Source organism: Ambystoma mexicanum, chromosome 10 (genome assembly GCF_040938575.1).
Source record: "Ambystoma mexicanum isolate Mex_15411 chromosome 10, UKY_AmexF1_1, whole genome shotgun sequence".
Classification (NCBI taxonomy): Eukaryota; Metazoa; Chordata; class Amphibia; order Caudata; family Ambystomatidae; genus Ambystoma; species Ambystoma mexicanum.
Window position 1 is genome coordinate 551,507,374 of NC_090932.1, and position 16,380 is coordinate 551,523,753.

At 43.4% G+C, this 16,380-nt stretch overlaps 1 protein-coding gene across 10 annotated transcripts in view; it reads right to left on the bottom strand.

The window, feature by feature from the left end:
- Positions 1 to 16,380, bottom strand: part of SNED1 (sushi, nidogen and EGF like domains 1) — a 3,218,914-nt gene that overhangs the window by 229,235 nt on the left and 2,973,299 nt on the right. For 5 of the 10 annotated variants that reach the window (XR_011276037.1, XR_011276036.1, XR_011276038.1 and 2 more), the window contains one exon: positions 6,760 to 6,858. The exons of 1 other annotated variant lie outside the window; for it this stretch is intronic. Coding sequence is in view for 5 of the 9 variants with exons in the window: in XM_069618130.1 (XP_069474231.1) it covers positions 6,777 to 6,858 (82 nt within the window). In the remaining 4 variants the exon portion in view is untranslated. Of the gene's footprint in view, positions 1 to 1,530; positions 1,939 to 6,759; positions 6,859 to 16,380 lie in introns of those variants that run through there. 4 more of the 10 variants (XM_069618135.1, XM_069618129.1, XM_069618132.1 and 1 more) reach the window with 3 other exon arrangements.

The following is a 16,380-nucleotide window of genomic DNA, read 5'->3' on the forward strand; positions in this document are numbered from 1 at the left end:
TGTTTACATGGAAGTAGTTTTGACGTGAAATTAATTAAAGAAGTAAGTGCAAGCATCTATGATATTTATTTTAGGAATAGTATTAAATAAATACAACAAATATACAAATAAACTTTAATAGTCTATTTGATTCTAACATTGATACTATGTTCAACTCAAACTGTGATACCTTGCACTTTAGTGCATCCATCTATCTATTTCATACTGTTATTTTATGGCACATAGTTAGAGTGATTTATTCTGGAAAGCATACACAGCAACCCGCTAAGACCAAGGGCCAGAAATATTTGGTTCTACCCCTTTTTTTCTATATGTTTAATAATATAGGGTGCAGTGGCCAACAATGTTTACAAATAGTTGCATTACTGTGAATAATTGATTTTCATGTATCTGTCACCTTGTGGCCATCCCTTATGTGTCTGTCCTATGTTCGTGGTTTAAATTTGTTCGCTTAAAGTACCTGATTATTGTCTGTACTACGTATTGACAAGACACTTCACACAGTTCCATAAGATCTCTATGAAATGTAAATTTTGTTTTGTCATTGGTTTTTGAAAATAAAATACTTTATTAAAAATAACCACTGCCTGTCAATGCCATGATGCTTTATCCAAACATTGTGATGTACATTTCATCATTCTAAAGGACACATTCCTCCCAGAGAAACCTCATCTTGTGAAATATCTCACTGGTTGCAGTCGTCAGTGGAACACTTTTTTCAGCCACCAGGTACCACCACGTGGCACTTTTTGGCTCTGTTATCTCATCCACCTTGTCACTGTCATCTCGTGCTGCAACGTATTTCCTGCATATATACAGAGTCAGGTACATTCTTTTGAGTTCCTTTTTTTTGCGACAACACTCTGGACCTTTGAAAGTCACTTGCCAATTTTGCAGGCTTTTTTCAAAATGTCATCTCCTAAATCAGGCTTCAAAGCCTGGAAAACATGCCATCACTGGGTAACTGATCCACACTCCTGGTGTCTTTTCTGTCTCAGGCTTGAACATGATATGGTGGGGTGCGAATCCGGTCCGACGATGACACCCAAGGCTGTCAAATAACAGCAAGCAGTGATCTTTATATCCTTGTTGAAAATGACTCTAGTGAAATCAAAGGTCATCACATGGAAGAAAACACAGACTACAAGTTTCCCTTCCTCCAATCACAATTCCAGGCTGAAGGAGTGTGGAAAAAAATTTAAAAAAGCGGCACCACCATTCCAAGATTAGCTCTTTCTCCTCCAGAACACACTCTTCTTCATCTACCAAACATGAGTGGTGTTGTTCGAGTTTCCAAGAGGTCGGGTAAGAAACCAGAGTTTCCTAGAGCAGTTTCCACCCAGGAAGAATGCAAAGCATCCAGAGCCATGATCAAAACAAAGGGGCTCCTGGTTGTGACCCTATTCTACCCAGGAGGTCTAAACTGTCGTCGGACACTGATGAACGGGTCAGTAAAACAAACACAAAAATAAAACCCTTGAGCACATGAGAGAACAAATCACCCAAATCAATTATGATTACACACCTTAATTGTTTCAAAATGTTTTCTTTTATTCTTTTAGTTCAACACAACCACATATAAATGTCTGCTAGGAGACACGACACAGCAACCCATTTGTTGCATTCATAGAGCAATGTGAATTACAATGGGTATATATCCAAGATACATTGCTTGGGGTGAAGTACATAAAAATCTACACAGTACATATCCTACTGTCAAGGTATAACAAGACAGGGGTCATAACAAATGAACACGTACAACATCAAGTGCAATTTAACACAATCACGAGACAAACGGTGAGTATTTGGCAGCACTGTGACTTGAAAGTCAAAGTCTACACCAAGGTGTTTCGGCCCTATGGGTCTGGAATATGAGCCTTTCTTACGTGGGTCTTCGTCAGGACAAGAAGACTGCGGCGTCTGGGTGTTCTGCATGTGCTGTCAAAATAAAATGGAGCACAGTGAGGGATTAGTGCTACAAAGGTCGGTAGCAAAATATCAATGGTAATTCATATGGCACACTGAATGTGACAATTGATAATGCCTGTCTAGGGTCAACAGGTAGGGCTTACCGTGTCTGTAGGAAAATGGAACATGGGAAGCCAAGGGGTGAAACCCTGAATCAATCGGGTATCACTATGTAGACATCACTGGTTGGGAGACACAGGTCCAATCTGTGGAGAAGGACTGTGTGTGAATGTGTAACCTATGTTCAAATACAGGTGGATGCGAGACCGAATGGTTATATTAGTGGCATCTGCAAAATCTGCTGCTTATCTGACTGGTGGCAGCAGGATGTGTGTCACACCATTAGGCAGGAAAGCTGGTTTGGAACCTGTAATAATGGCCATAGGTCAGATTTAGTTGTCATTGTGGCCTCCCTCAAGTGGCAGGAGACTGGAGATCGTTTAAACAACAACATACAAACTGATTATTGCGCTTAGAGACATGTGCGCCTTGGAATCTGGATATGTTACAAAATGGGGAGGCGCCGCCTGCTGATTAAGGCTGTCAGTGTGGCAAGTTCATTGAACACGGAGGCTCGCCGCAGGGTGCAATAATCCCAGTGCACGTGGCCCCGGGGGTAAAGAGGAACGGGAGCATAGTTAGTGGAAGTAGATTGATGAGGAGTACCAAGTTAACTGCAATGAATCCCATCGGATTGCCTACCTCTCTCTTGCGTATTAGATCCGAAGTACTGCTGGCAGCGTCTTCTGGTGATGGACAACGTTGTCATGGCCACCGTTGCTGAAGTAGCAGTGGCCAATTTGAAAACGCCAACGTGGCGGTCGTTCTGATGGTTGGGCTATTGGTTAATACCCTCATCTTTGAACAATTATAATGAATTTTAGGGTGACCTGGACCATAATTAGGAATAGTGGAGGTCCTAAAATATATTGTTAGAAAACGTTGTCATGGCAAAGCGAACGGATAAACACTGTACATTTTAAAATCATGGCATTGGATGTAGTAAGGCCCGAATGGGTCCTGAGTTGACATCTGATGGCTCGGCTTGGGTAGATGGTGAGACAACGTGTTGCACGGTCGCCGAATTGCTGAGTGTCATAATGTGAAAAACTACGGAAGGCGATGGGCGTGACACGCAGATCCACCACATCACCAATGCCAATTATATACATGGAAAGGAGGCCTCATCTATCTATGGGTAGGATGGTGCCTACATCAGAGATGTGCTGCTAGGGGTGATGTGCTGTACGTGCATTAAAATGTCACGTACTAGGGCTAGATATCATGGTGCAACAGGAACTCAATTGATCAATGTGTACGTTTAACAAGATTACAACACAGTATACAGCATAGTCTTCTTAAATCATATACCCAGTTGTGGCACTAAAATGGATGCCATGATGTTGGAGCCCAGTGTCTGATCCACATACCCTGGCTACCGTGTAAATTAGAGTGGACTAGGAATAGTTTCTGGGAACTATCATGATATCACAGGAAGGATTTCCATTTCACAGAAATGTTCAGGCCCTCCTTTACAGTATTTAGCTTATGCACCCATTTTTGCTCTAACTCGGTCAGTGTCTTGTTCATATCTCCCCCTCTCAAGGTGGGTTTCAGTTTTTGGAGAATAAACCATTTGAGGTCAGTGTCGTTATGTTGGTTTTGGACGAAATAATTGACCAAGGGTTTGTCCGGAATCTTATTCCTGATACAGGACCGGTGTTTGGAAATTTTCATTTTGATGGCCCTGATAGTCTTGCCTACGTATAGAAGCCCACATGGGCATTCAATGATGTATATCACACATTTGGTATTGGAATTGGTGTGATCTCTTAGAGTCCATTTAATGTTCTTATACTTGAAGACTTGTTTTTGTATGGTCAAGCTGCAGGCTACACAGTGGCCACACTTGAAGTAGCCTTGGACGGGGGTGGGAGATTCCACAGGGTATTAGTGGATGTGGTGGGTTCCATGAAAGTGTGCACCAGCGATGCCTTCATATTCTTGTTCTTTTTGAACGCAAAACAGGGTTTCTTGTCTAAAGAGCCGGAATTCTTTACCAAATGCTATTGTCTCCTGATGGTCTTCTGTATCAAATCACTCAAAGGACTAAAGGAGTTTACACATACCAAGCGATCTAGATTGCTTTTGGGTTTGGTTTCAAGGCAAATGTCTCTATGGGTGTGGGCCGCACTGTTCTTTGCGTCCTTGATTGCTCTTCATGGATATCCTCTGTGTGCAAGTCTCATGTGGAGGTCTTGAGCATGTGTTTGGAATTTGTCTGGGTGCGTGCAGTTCCTCCTGATACGTAGGAATTTGTAGTAGGGGAGATTGTACTTAAGGCCATTAGGGTGGTGGCTGTTGAAGTGGAGCAAACTGTTTAGTTTGGTTGGTTTCCGATATAGTTCCGTCTTGAGTCGATCCCCCGTCCTGTAAATATGGTGGTCCAGGAAGTCAATGCTGTGATGGTCCCACTGTATTGTAAATTTGATGTGTGGGTTGCGTTTGTTTAGCCAATGGTGAAAAAGCAACAAATCCCTTGATGTACCGTTCCAGATCAGGAGGACTTCGTCTATATACTGCTTCCAAACTGTGATGTTGGATCGATACGGGTTCTCAACAGAGGAAATATTGTTGATTTCGTATTGGACTATGTATAAATTGGCGACATCTGGGGCGAAGGTAGCCCCCATACTGACCCCTTTCGTTTCCTTGTACATCTGGCTCCTGAATAGAAAAAGGTTTTTTTCCATGGCTAACCTGGTACACTCTAAAATGAAATTGGTGGGGGTGGAGTTGGTGTCATTTCTCTGATCCAGGAATATTCTAAGTACCTCCAAGCCTTCTTGATGCAGAATGGAGGTATAGTGTGCCTCAACATCCATTGATCCATTGGGGCTCTGTGAGAAATGTTGAAGTGGGTGTGGGACAAACTAGTGTCCGCTGCTATTGTGGACAAAGATATTGCTAAAAACAAACAAATAGGGCAGGGGCAGGTGACTCTTTCTTTGGACACTACAGCCTGCAGCGGACAGCCTGGTCATTCAGGCAGCCACTGTGGAGACGTAGAGGCGCTGGACAGAACCGACAGACAGCCATGCTGCACCCCTTGATGGCAGAAAACATTCTGAAGATAAACTGCGCTGGGAGATAGATATCAAAGATGATTAATCCATGAGAGGAAGGAGTCCATTGGAAATCCATATTTGTTATCCTGATTGGGGTTTGTGAAACTAAACTATTAATTAGGGAACAGGTTTATTTGGAAGAGGTATCTCTCACTAATATGCAGTGGGAGAGCAGCAAGATTCTTCATTAGATTAATGAACAAACACAATTACATTGGACTCTTTGTTTGTCATGTGTGGTGGCTCAGGTCCTAAAACTGAGGACAACTGTGTTACGTTGGAGTTTGCTTTTTTGGATTCATGCAGATTAGTTTTACAGTGACTGAAGATACAGTATATTACATTTTACAGATCAAAATGGAGAAACTTTGAAATAGCTGGCCTTCAGGTGCACACACCATCCATTGTGTAGCATTCCAGAATTTTTTGTGTTTTATTCAGATGAATTTAGCATCATTTGAAATACATTTTTCAATCCATTATTGTATTTGAGGTTACAAATGTTTTGCTCCCTCATCTCTGAATGTCATCATTTTTACAAAGAGTATTGTGGATATTGCGTTTTTGTGACGTTTTGAAGGCATGTCGCACTTTTTTTTCAAAAGTTCGGAAAAGAACAGTGTTGGACATACAAGTAGAAGCCTTCAACATGACCCAGGGTCTTCAATTATCTTGGTCTTTTGGAATTCAAAAAGGTGTGACTGTAGTTTTTAAAATGACTATCTCCAAACCACATTAAGTGGAAAGGGAAAGGATTTGGAGGACTGATACATTGACAAAAATTGAGCATCACATCAAATACACGGATCAAAACTTGCTTATATGTACAAATGTATAGAGACTTACATTTGCTCTGATGCACCTTCTACCGTGGGAGACAAATGGCTTTTGGGGGAAGCAATAGTTCTGTACTTAAAATACCCAACATAAATACAAGAATGATGTATACATTGTTAGCTCCCAAATAAATCTACAATTGATCTAAATATTCCTTCTGCCCCTTGCTTTTCTAATCTTATTTTGAACTCCTAGCTCTCTAAATCGACACACATTCATTCATTTGATATCTTTTGCATTGTCACTATTGTACTATTCTTTTATTTTTATACTTCATATTATTTTCTTATTCCAATCTCCAGAATATTCTACACTCTTTTCCTTACCATCTGCCATATTCTCAACCTTCCCTGTTTCACATACTTCTCTTTGTTTATCTTTCTTCTCTCTCTCTGTCGTAACTCTTTCTGGCATCTCTATCTTGGGATGGTTACTTTATTTTCTGTCTCCCTATCCCTTTTTCTATCTATATCTCACTTCTCCCTGCTTTCCACCCTCTTCCTATTTTCCCATTTTCCTTGTAATTTAATGTGTTACCTTCTTTTCTCTGCAAATTGCCATTCTTTTTCACCATTAGATAATTCTCCCTCTCCTTTCCATCTCTTCCCTCGCTATGAAGTCACTTTCATAAACCCCATTCTCTCTATCTCTCTTTTCCTACAGTTTTTCATGTTTTCCTTCACATAATCTATTCTTATGGGAGGTCTATACACTGACCAGCACTTACAGTGTAAATATAATAAGTACATTTCAGGATGGCAACAAATTGCAATTTCTGTTTGAAGCCCTCTCCTCATTGTAAATAATAATGGTGTTGAGATCATACCCACTGCCATGAATACTTTAGGTCTTCTTGCGAAGCGCAGAACCTTCACATCTCTCCTTGTAACAAATGTCCTGGTGCACTTTGTAAATCCTCCTGTATCTATCAGAGTGAGAAACAAGATGACAAGTGGCTGGTTATTTTATTTATTTATTTTCGCATTTATATAAGCACACAAAACCCAGAGGCATATAGGCACTAGTTACAGAAAGTTCATAGTAAAAAACGTAGCAGGCATATGGGTTACAGTCAAGATAGGTGTATGCCTGCAGACTGGCAAATCCTCACCTCGTGGTGCGTGGGGCATCTTCAGACGAGCATAAAAACAAAATAGGTGTGAGCCTAGGGGCTGGAAAAGACTCACCTCGTTGTGTGGGGGACTGCTCCAGGCAAGCATAAAAGACAAACTAGGTGTGAGCCTAAGGGCTGGAAAAGCCTCACCTCATGGTGTGGGGGCTACTCCAGACCTGTAGACATGCTTAAAACACAGCATGCTACAAATGCAGTGCAATGTGACAGGCTCTAGATATTATGCGAATAACATAGTGAGGCAAGCCAATGTGGTAGGACAGGACAAGCATCTACTTACTACAAATGTGTGAGGGCATAGTGAAGTGTGTGGTGCTTGCAGGCAGTCAGGGGAACGAGCGAGCGGTAACACAAGGAGAAATGTTCCATGATGAGGCATTAAGGAGTAAACTGAGTACATAATATATTTGTAGTCATAATGCTCAGTACAATCAGTTTGTTGCATCACAATATGAAAGTCAGGGACAGGAAATGTCACACTAGTATGCACGTACCTTAGAGATGGATTACAGTAATACGTACGGTCTGCCTGGCACCGACAGGCAGCAGCATTATAACAGGGCCTTCCTTACGTGGGCCTGCTGACAGGGCCTGCCGGCTCTGCTTCCAATGCCGCAATAGGCTGCATCTGAGCCAATACAAGCAGAAAGAAGGCGGGACGTTCACCAAGGCTTCAGCATGGGGCTCTACAGAGCAAAAGGCGGCGGCCATTTTAGTGTGCTGCTCGATCTTGTGGGCATAATAGATGGTGTCAATGGTGATGCCTTCCATGGTCGTATGGGATGTGGTTATGGCAAGGTCCAAATCTTATCTCTGCACCCTGATCAGTATCCTTCTAGGGTATGCAGTGTGTGGATGAACCAATAGTTTGTCATATAACTAAAACTGAAAAGACTGCTATATAGTTACATGCCCAATTCCAATTGAGTTAAGGTGCTACAGCCCTAACCAATCATTATAAAATGCACTTGTTAAAAATGTCCCATATCCTTCTCTTAGAAAAGTTAGTAATCTGCATTTATCTTTAAGAGACAGATTGCTGTAGTCCTACTCAATGCTATTTCAGCATCAAACGTTTGCTTTCCTCTTGCTATAGAAACATTTTGCAAGTTCAGTAGAGTTAGTAACCTTCCACATGCTTCATCATAGGAAATCATTTTGTAGAGAATGTAAGGTGGACGCATTCTCCTTGGTCACCGTCCCCTCATCCCCTCCCTATTGGAATGAGGGACGAATAGCTACAATTCGTAACCCATGCACAAGTTTATGCGATATGTCCATACCCCGTCGACTATAGGAAAAACAATATGCAATTAGGCAGCCATTCAGAAGATACTTTCATTTTGAAACAGTGGAAGTAAGCTACCAAGAAGGATGTCCCTTGTTCAGTTGTTGAAAAGCAGCCATGGATAAAATAGTGAGTCATGTGGATGTGCGTAAAACAATGTCTAATGACAGTAAAAGAATGTCCTAAAAAAGATAAATGAACCTGTGTTGAAACAATATGAAAATACACACGAACGACGATGTAATTGAAGCACGAAGAGAATTATGTACTCCATGATGCAGTATTTACGAATACAAAGAAGAATTCAATATTCACTCATCAATAACTGTAAATACGCTAAAACGCAACGTACAAAGAATACATAGAAGCTTTCTTATAAGAGGTATATATTTAACATTTAGGACTACAATCAGATCAAAATGGACGACGGCTTATGTCAATCAACCCAAATACCTCAACTACGAGTCCAGGGTCTTAATGTGAAACATGATGAAGAATCTGTTTTCCTTGCGAAATATGGGAGTACATGGACTTAAACCCAGGATACTATTTCGAGAGATGAAGCAAAAAGCACAAAGGGAGTCTAACAAGCAAACCATGTGCAAGGACATATTTCCAAAGATTAGGAGAATAAGAACATTTACTAATGCCAAGTATTGAGTAACCACAAAGGGAAAAGCCTATGTGAGGTGGAGTGAGCAAGTCTCTAAAGGCTACCAGGAGAACTGCACCCAGCATAATTTAATCAAATGATGTTAAATGCACCATCAAAATGGTCAATTTCATGGTCCTGCAACATGTGACGGCGAGCTCGCAAACCAGGGCTGTTCATTAGGCCTGGAGCTAAGATAGCGATGTACCTACACTCCCTCGAATGTCCCGAGACAATGCAGACTGGCAAGCTCAGTCTTCAATTGGAAGACATTGGGATGAGGCCTACCAGTGAGAGAGGATGGCCTAATTGGGGAACAAAGGAAGAGCTGACGTATCTCCAACCACCTATGTACGTGCTGCTAACAAGAGCGAATATCCAAGGTTGGATTTGGGTTGCCAACTAATTAGAATAGTCTGCCATGCACTTTTTCATACAATGTTGCAAAGTATTAGTCCCCTGCCACATTTTCTGCTATGACACATATCCCATACCATGTGATTAGAATGTGCCTCACAGAAAAGAGACCACCAATGAGAAACTATCATTCACATTCTCTATAGCTATAGACAATCCCCTAATCCAATCCCACCCCTCGATAGGTTTCACAGTTTGCCACATAGGATGACTTCATAGATGACGCATCTAGTATCATAAATGCTAGAACTAAATAAGACACTATGATCTTGCATGAGTCGAATTGATGAGTGTTTTTTCACCCTGCTTTACTTCTTAAGATTAAAGCAGTATTTTACCATCTCCTTTGAGTCTGTCTGGTTATTGGGTCCAAAGTAATTAATTGGTAATTCCATCTAGCACAATAGATGCTTCAAGGTGCTTTAAACTTTGAGCAGACGATCGCTGGGTGGGCCTCTTGCAGGGGGGAGAAGAGCACTGCGTATCCCTATATGCAGACAACATGCTGCTGTACATTAGCAATGGGCCCACCTCTCTGTCGCACATTGGAATGATCTTGCTGGAGATTGGTGAGATGGCTGGATATAAGATCAATTGGAGTAAGTCTGAGGTCATGCCACTCCACCAAGATATCCTACTGGACCTCGGGGGGTTACTCCATTCGCACTGCAAACGAGCCACATCCGGTACCTAGGTATAAATATAAGCGCTTCACTAGGCAACCACCGGGACCTAAACTAGCTACAGGTTATGAAGGGCATCTGCCAAGATCTATCCAGGTGGGATACTCTAGCCCTCTCTCTGACAGGGAGGATAAATGCATTGAAATGAATTAATTCCCCAAATTAATCTGCATAGCGATGATGATTCCAGTTAACCTGACACCCAAATCAATAAAAGAATTTGAAAAAGCAATCAGCAAGTTCATTTGGAAAGGGAAGAAGCCGAGAACCCGCCTCTCAACATTACAGGTGTGCAAGACAAATGGCGGACTAGCGGCACCATCCCTGAGAGCCTATCACCAAGGAGCCCAGGACTGCTGGATGAAACGATGGCTAGACGCAGCCGATCACTCCAGCTGTATGGCAATGGAAGTAGCTCTTCTGAAACCACTAACTCCTATCGAAATCATGGCCATACCTGCGAACAAGCGACACCTGATCCTAGGGCCTAGGATGGCCGTACTGAGGGCCGCACAGGGGATCCCAACTCAGAATGCACCACAGTGGTCCAGTCTCCAGGCAATACTGTCTTACGGGCTAGCACAGAAAATACACCATAAACAGGATCAAGACTGGGCAAATATTGGGCTGATGGACATTCGTGAGGAAGGAACGCTCCTCAGTTTTCACGCTGCAAGCACAAAGCTGGGTCTAGACCACGGAGATTGGCTCACATACCATATGATACAAGCCACAATACACTCCCACACATCGCTGGACTCCCGTCTCCAGACCCCGGCCCTATGCGAGAATGAGATGGAACAACAGCTAGAGGCTTTCCCGCATTTACGTACCTTCTAGCATATGGCAATCCCCAGTAATCTAGGCAGGAACCACAGGCTAGCGATGGCATGGTCCGAGGACCTAGGGGTCCAAATTGGCATACCTGACATCCTTGAATACTACACAGCAATACCACTAACCTCTACGAATCTCAAAAATAGAGCGGCATTCGCGAGACAATCGACCCACAACCTGACCAGAGCAATAAGATTCTGAGAAATAATTGACCCCTATAGATAGACGGAGGTGTGTGGGGGGTGGCAGCTCGGCCGGGGGAATGTCACGATAACAAGCAAGGAGGCAAGCAAGATTGATGGTAGAGACATTAGACACACTAAGCACTAGCCCTCTATGATTTTGTTTTTAGATGACCACTCTCACTGTGATGGTGGGGATTGTGGGGGGGAGTTGAATTGAGGTTTGGATGGGACGGGGGGAGGTGGGAAATGTTGAGTAAGGTGAAAACTCCAGAATGCAGATGAAAGACATACAGCAACAGTTACAATGTAAAAATAAGTGATTTGCAAAATTTCCATCTGTATTGTTATGAAAATCTTTCAATAAAAAGATATTTTAAATAAAGATATATGTACCTCAAAAGGAGTGACTATAAACTACAATAAAACAAAAGCAATGGTTTGCTGTGGGGTAGGAAGAATTAAAAGATTGAATTTGAGTATTGCATCAAAAATGTCTCTGTTGAGGAAGTCTCCTTTTTTGATTATCTTGGCCTTAAATTTAGTAAATTGGGGTTGTGGCGGAAATAGCACGTTGAAGCTTGCCTAGGGGTAGTTTTATTAAGATCTGCATGAGAAAAAGGGGGCAATACTCAACGTTGTCTATTTACAAAGCTAAGGCAAGACAAGCATGTACACATTGAGATTTCAGCAAATTTGGCCAGCACAATGCTGGCCTGGAATGAATACAAGTTCCTTAAGCAATGATTGGGTCTTCCCTCATCTGCCTCGAACATTGCTGTCGCATCGAGAACGGTCATAAACTGGTTAAAAACTCCACACGAAACCAGATTTACAAGCCTCCAGAGGTGCGTTATGTGATCTGCTTAACCAAAATGAGATTGGTCAAATCCCATTGCTTAGATACGTAAAACATGTTTATCTGAAGTTGGTGAGTCAACTTTGCGGCATAATCCATGCGTTATTAACAAGGGTACAAGCAGAATAATTAAGAAGAAATTCTTTGCATGATGACAATATTGCTTTTAAATGGTTCAAATAGTAATATGTTCCCCTCATTATGAGGAATATTTGGAGTCACTTTACCAGATCCCTTTTAATGAAATTGAGACTAGACATTTTACATATTGCAAGTTTACAAAATAATGGAATTTTGAGAATTCTGACCTTTATTGCGTGTGATGCTCGAAATGCCTTTTGGAGGACAGGGCTTCCTAGTCCTTGGTCCTACCACTTTTCTAGGTGTTTTTTCGGCATTTGTGTTCTGCCATTGAGGTCCAGCATGGACCTCTGGCAGTGCAGCTCTTCAATTTTCCTTCTTGTGTACAACAGCCCTGGATACTCTTATGGCACCCATGGGTGGGGGTACGTCCATGTACCCCTACTGTATGTTTTTGTGCACATGTGTCTTGCCCATACAGCAGGGTATGGGCTGGCGATAGCTACATGCTGACTTTACAGTGGCTCTAAGTGTCCCACATTTTTGGGACACCAAGGACCTGCCATAGGAATGAATGGATTCCTGAACAAAGGCAAGATGGTCACTGTAGCCTCTTGGTTTCTATTGCCTTTACCCCTTGTTTCCCAAAGTCTTGGAACCCCTGACTCTGTCCTCTGCCCCTTGATTGGCTGTTGGGTGGAAGGACCATATATAGCTCTGGGACTGCCTCCTGCCCGACCGGCTGGAGCCTTCTCAGGGATTGTGTGTTGTGGGTACACCTCTGGGGTGGGACCTGTATGAAAGGAGTATGAAGTCAACTCACAATTGTGTTGTGGGTGTCTGGTTTTGATCGGGTGACACAATGCCTGGGCCAGCACTGAGTGAAACTGGAGTGAATGCAGTGTAGTGCTCTGAAGGGATGGGTTATGGGTGTCTGGTTTTGGGCAAATGGCCTGGATGCCTGTGAGTCTGATGGCTTGCCTGCCTGCCTGCATGAATGCACTTGTGTGTGATTGGCTGATTGGCGAACAAATGTGTATAACTAGGGACCCCTTACCCACCGATTTGTTCAGAAGCTTAAGCAAAAGAATCTGTTCCCAGGAGCGCAGCTGGAGGAAAGAGTTTGCTGCTGCTACTCTTCATCGAAATCCGAAAGCTGCTGTGTTCTTTCAAGGACTGATCCAAGAGAGGACCGGGATAGGCGATCTCTTCCTGAGCTATGAGGGATCATCGCGAACCTGCTGCTCTTCTGAAGTAACCTGGAAGCCAGTCCTGTGTGCCTGCCGTCGGTTAGGGAAAATTTCACGTTCTGGTATTTTACCTCTATATGTGGACCCCCCTAACTTTTTGATTTTGTTGCAGCCTCCTGTCCCAACTTTTGCCATTGGAGCCTTCTGCTGCACTCCACTGGGCATTCGCTCATTGTTATGGGGAATCTGACATGTGCTTCTGACTGTCAATACTGAGAAACTTTGTTGCCACTTTTGGCAACTGTATTTAATTGCATTACATTACAGTACCGCGCAATGGGGTCCTTGAGTTTTCGGGCCCAAAACCTCCACTAGGGATTTATTGGTAACTGGACAATGTGCCTAGGAGTAGACTGGTGACAGCAGAAGCTTTTTCATGTATTCTTAGGAACTTTTACCAAGCCATACCGCGCTTAGCACGTTTGGCTTATGACTGTGGCTAGTGTCCATCATGGCCGAGCCAACAGGTATTTTGTCTTCTCCTTTAGCTATTTTGTCAGTTGGCCTTCCTCCTGACCTTTGTGCCGAGAAGTCCGTATTTGGGCATGCATTCACCTGCAAAAGCCGCAGCTTTTGGCAGGCTAATGCATTTCACGTGTGTAGGTACTCAGGAAGTGGGCTGGGACTGTCTGGTCCCAATTCACACTACTGGTGCCATGATTTCTGGTGTGCACGAGGGCATGAGAGCCACAGTGGTCCCTGATTGGACCACTGCTGGTGTGCATGAGTGGGGCAGAACTCATCATTGGCTAGCTGGATGCGAGCACTCGCTGAACTAGTGGAGATGAGAAGGGGTCCTGAATGCAGACCCGCAGATCACCAATAGGTCTGAATCCACCTATACACAGAGCCAAGTATACAGGAGAGCCGAACAGACCCAAGGACTATCTGGAACCGCGCAGCAGTAGGTGGCACCCTGAACCCACTGTTCTCCCGGTAGAGACCTGCTTTGCACTCGATCTCGGAAGACCTGTAAGGGTGTTTCAACCCCATGGAGTGGTAGGACCATTCACTCTCGACATCTCTTTGTTGTCCTGCAAACAAGCCTTCTCTGAAGTGTCCCTGGGCCCTCCAGTGGACTGACCAGCTTGAACCTTGGGACCTGTGAAGGAGCGCGGTCTTATCGAGTTTTTCCTCAAGCTTTGGGGAAATCGTAGTTCACACTACAAAGCACCTTCTTGCCAAATTAAGTTGTCCCAGCTGCTTTGGGCTGCGAGAGAGAAGCGTCGGTCCGACCACGAGACATGGGTGCCCCTGCGTCACTTTGCAACAATGATGGTCGCTGCTTGTGACTTTCCCGCCTTTCTTCGAGTGTCCTGAGACCAGCTGCATTGGTTCTTTCTTTGTCCTGTAATCGAGATGAGAGATACAGCTCCTGTTGTAAACCGGACCCACATCTGCACTCACAGCGCCTGTGCAAGTTGAAACTAAACCAAGGGTGGGATTTCATACTCCAGGCGACCCTTTCCAGACCTGCCAAGTTTGGACCCAGAATGAGCTAAGGGCGGTGAGTAATCATACCATTTACTGATGGCCCTTTGTTCATACTTTGCGTTTTTACACACAAAGGATCTCTTGTGGTCCTTGCCTTGGCTTGGGTGGACTCTGCTTCCCAAAGCCGTCCGAAAGTTGGGAATAGCTTTGTTCTCTGCAGCAGATCCTTCCCTGACTCTCTGAACCTGTTTTCTACACTTCAAAATCCTCTCCCTAACTTTTCCACCCCCTTGAATATTGTACTTTGTGTCTTTACGCATGACCGAGCGCTTTTATGCGCACATCTAACATTGAGCACAAGGCTCCAATCTTCGTAGGGTTGGTTTATAAAGTTAGGGTTATCCATCTCTGAAGTGTGCCAATGTGATACAGTTTGTCTCCTTTTTTTCTTTACAGGTTTTGGCGGGATACCACACTTTAACGCATTGACCATACGTGACGGTACATATATTTTACATTGTGTGTTTAAGTAGTTATATTACTGTGCTTTTCTTTATCCACTGGTGTTAATCCTTGGGCCTAATTGTGTATTTTTATATACTACTGTCTAAGGGTAATTCTTGTCGTCCTACTGTGTGCTCATACAAGACCTCAGATCACCCCCACTTCTCCTGTGACTTAGCCTTGGCTGCTCTCCAAGCTACCTTGAATTGTCCTGGCTAACTTCACAGAAGTGTTGCCAGTTTCACTAACAAGGCTGGCCTCCTAAACTTCTGTTCACCAGAGCAGAGTTTAGAAATCCATTCTAACAAATGTGTGTACATCGGTGGGATAAGAACTGAAGAACTTGAGTGTTGCACACCAGTGTGGCATTGGATTACATATACACAGTAACACAGTGACATTTGTTAGCCAGTAGTTGTAAACAACTTAACTAAACCTATAAACACTAAGAATGCTATGCGCAGAAAGAGGTATAACTACCTCTGGCACAAAAACTGAGCTAATCCAAAAGATTGTAGATTGGCAGGAATGTAGAATTGTACCCCTCCTATGATTGTGCAGAAGGTGCTCGGGCTGCCCTGAGTAACAGTCATGATGTATATGTTGCTGCCATCATAGAGAGAGAGGATGGGGATGATGCTCTATCCCATGTTTCCTATGCTTCCTCTGGAGCTGAGGCTGTGTCAGATCTCAAGAGTCAAAATCTTACGCTGAGAGAAAAGGAACTTGAGTTTAACATGGCTAAGCTAGAGACGGAAAAATTGGAAAAACAAAAAGATAGGGAACATCAGTTGGATCTTGCCAATCTTCAAGCTGCCAACAGCTGCTCAAGAGGGTTCGGGAGTGGTTCTGGTCCCTCCTCAGATCCTAGATTTCCTAAAGATCTCCTCAGTGTGTATGATGAAATAAATGACATCATGGGCTGGCTGTCTGTGTTGGAATATGTATGTGAAGTGCAAGAAGTAGTAGATGCTGATAAGATTGCATGGTTGCTCAGTAGACCGCCCCACTCTGGCTGCAGTGCCATTGTGGAAATGTCAAAGACTGAGAGAAAAGATGTTGCCAAATTGAAGCAAGCCCTGATCTTGAAGTTTGGGAAGACTCCTGCCCAATACCTGAAATGATTCA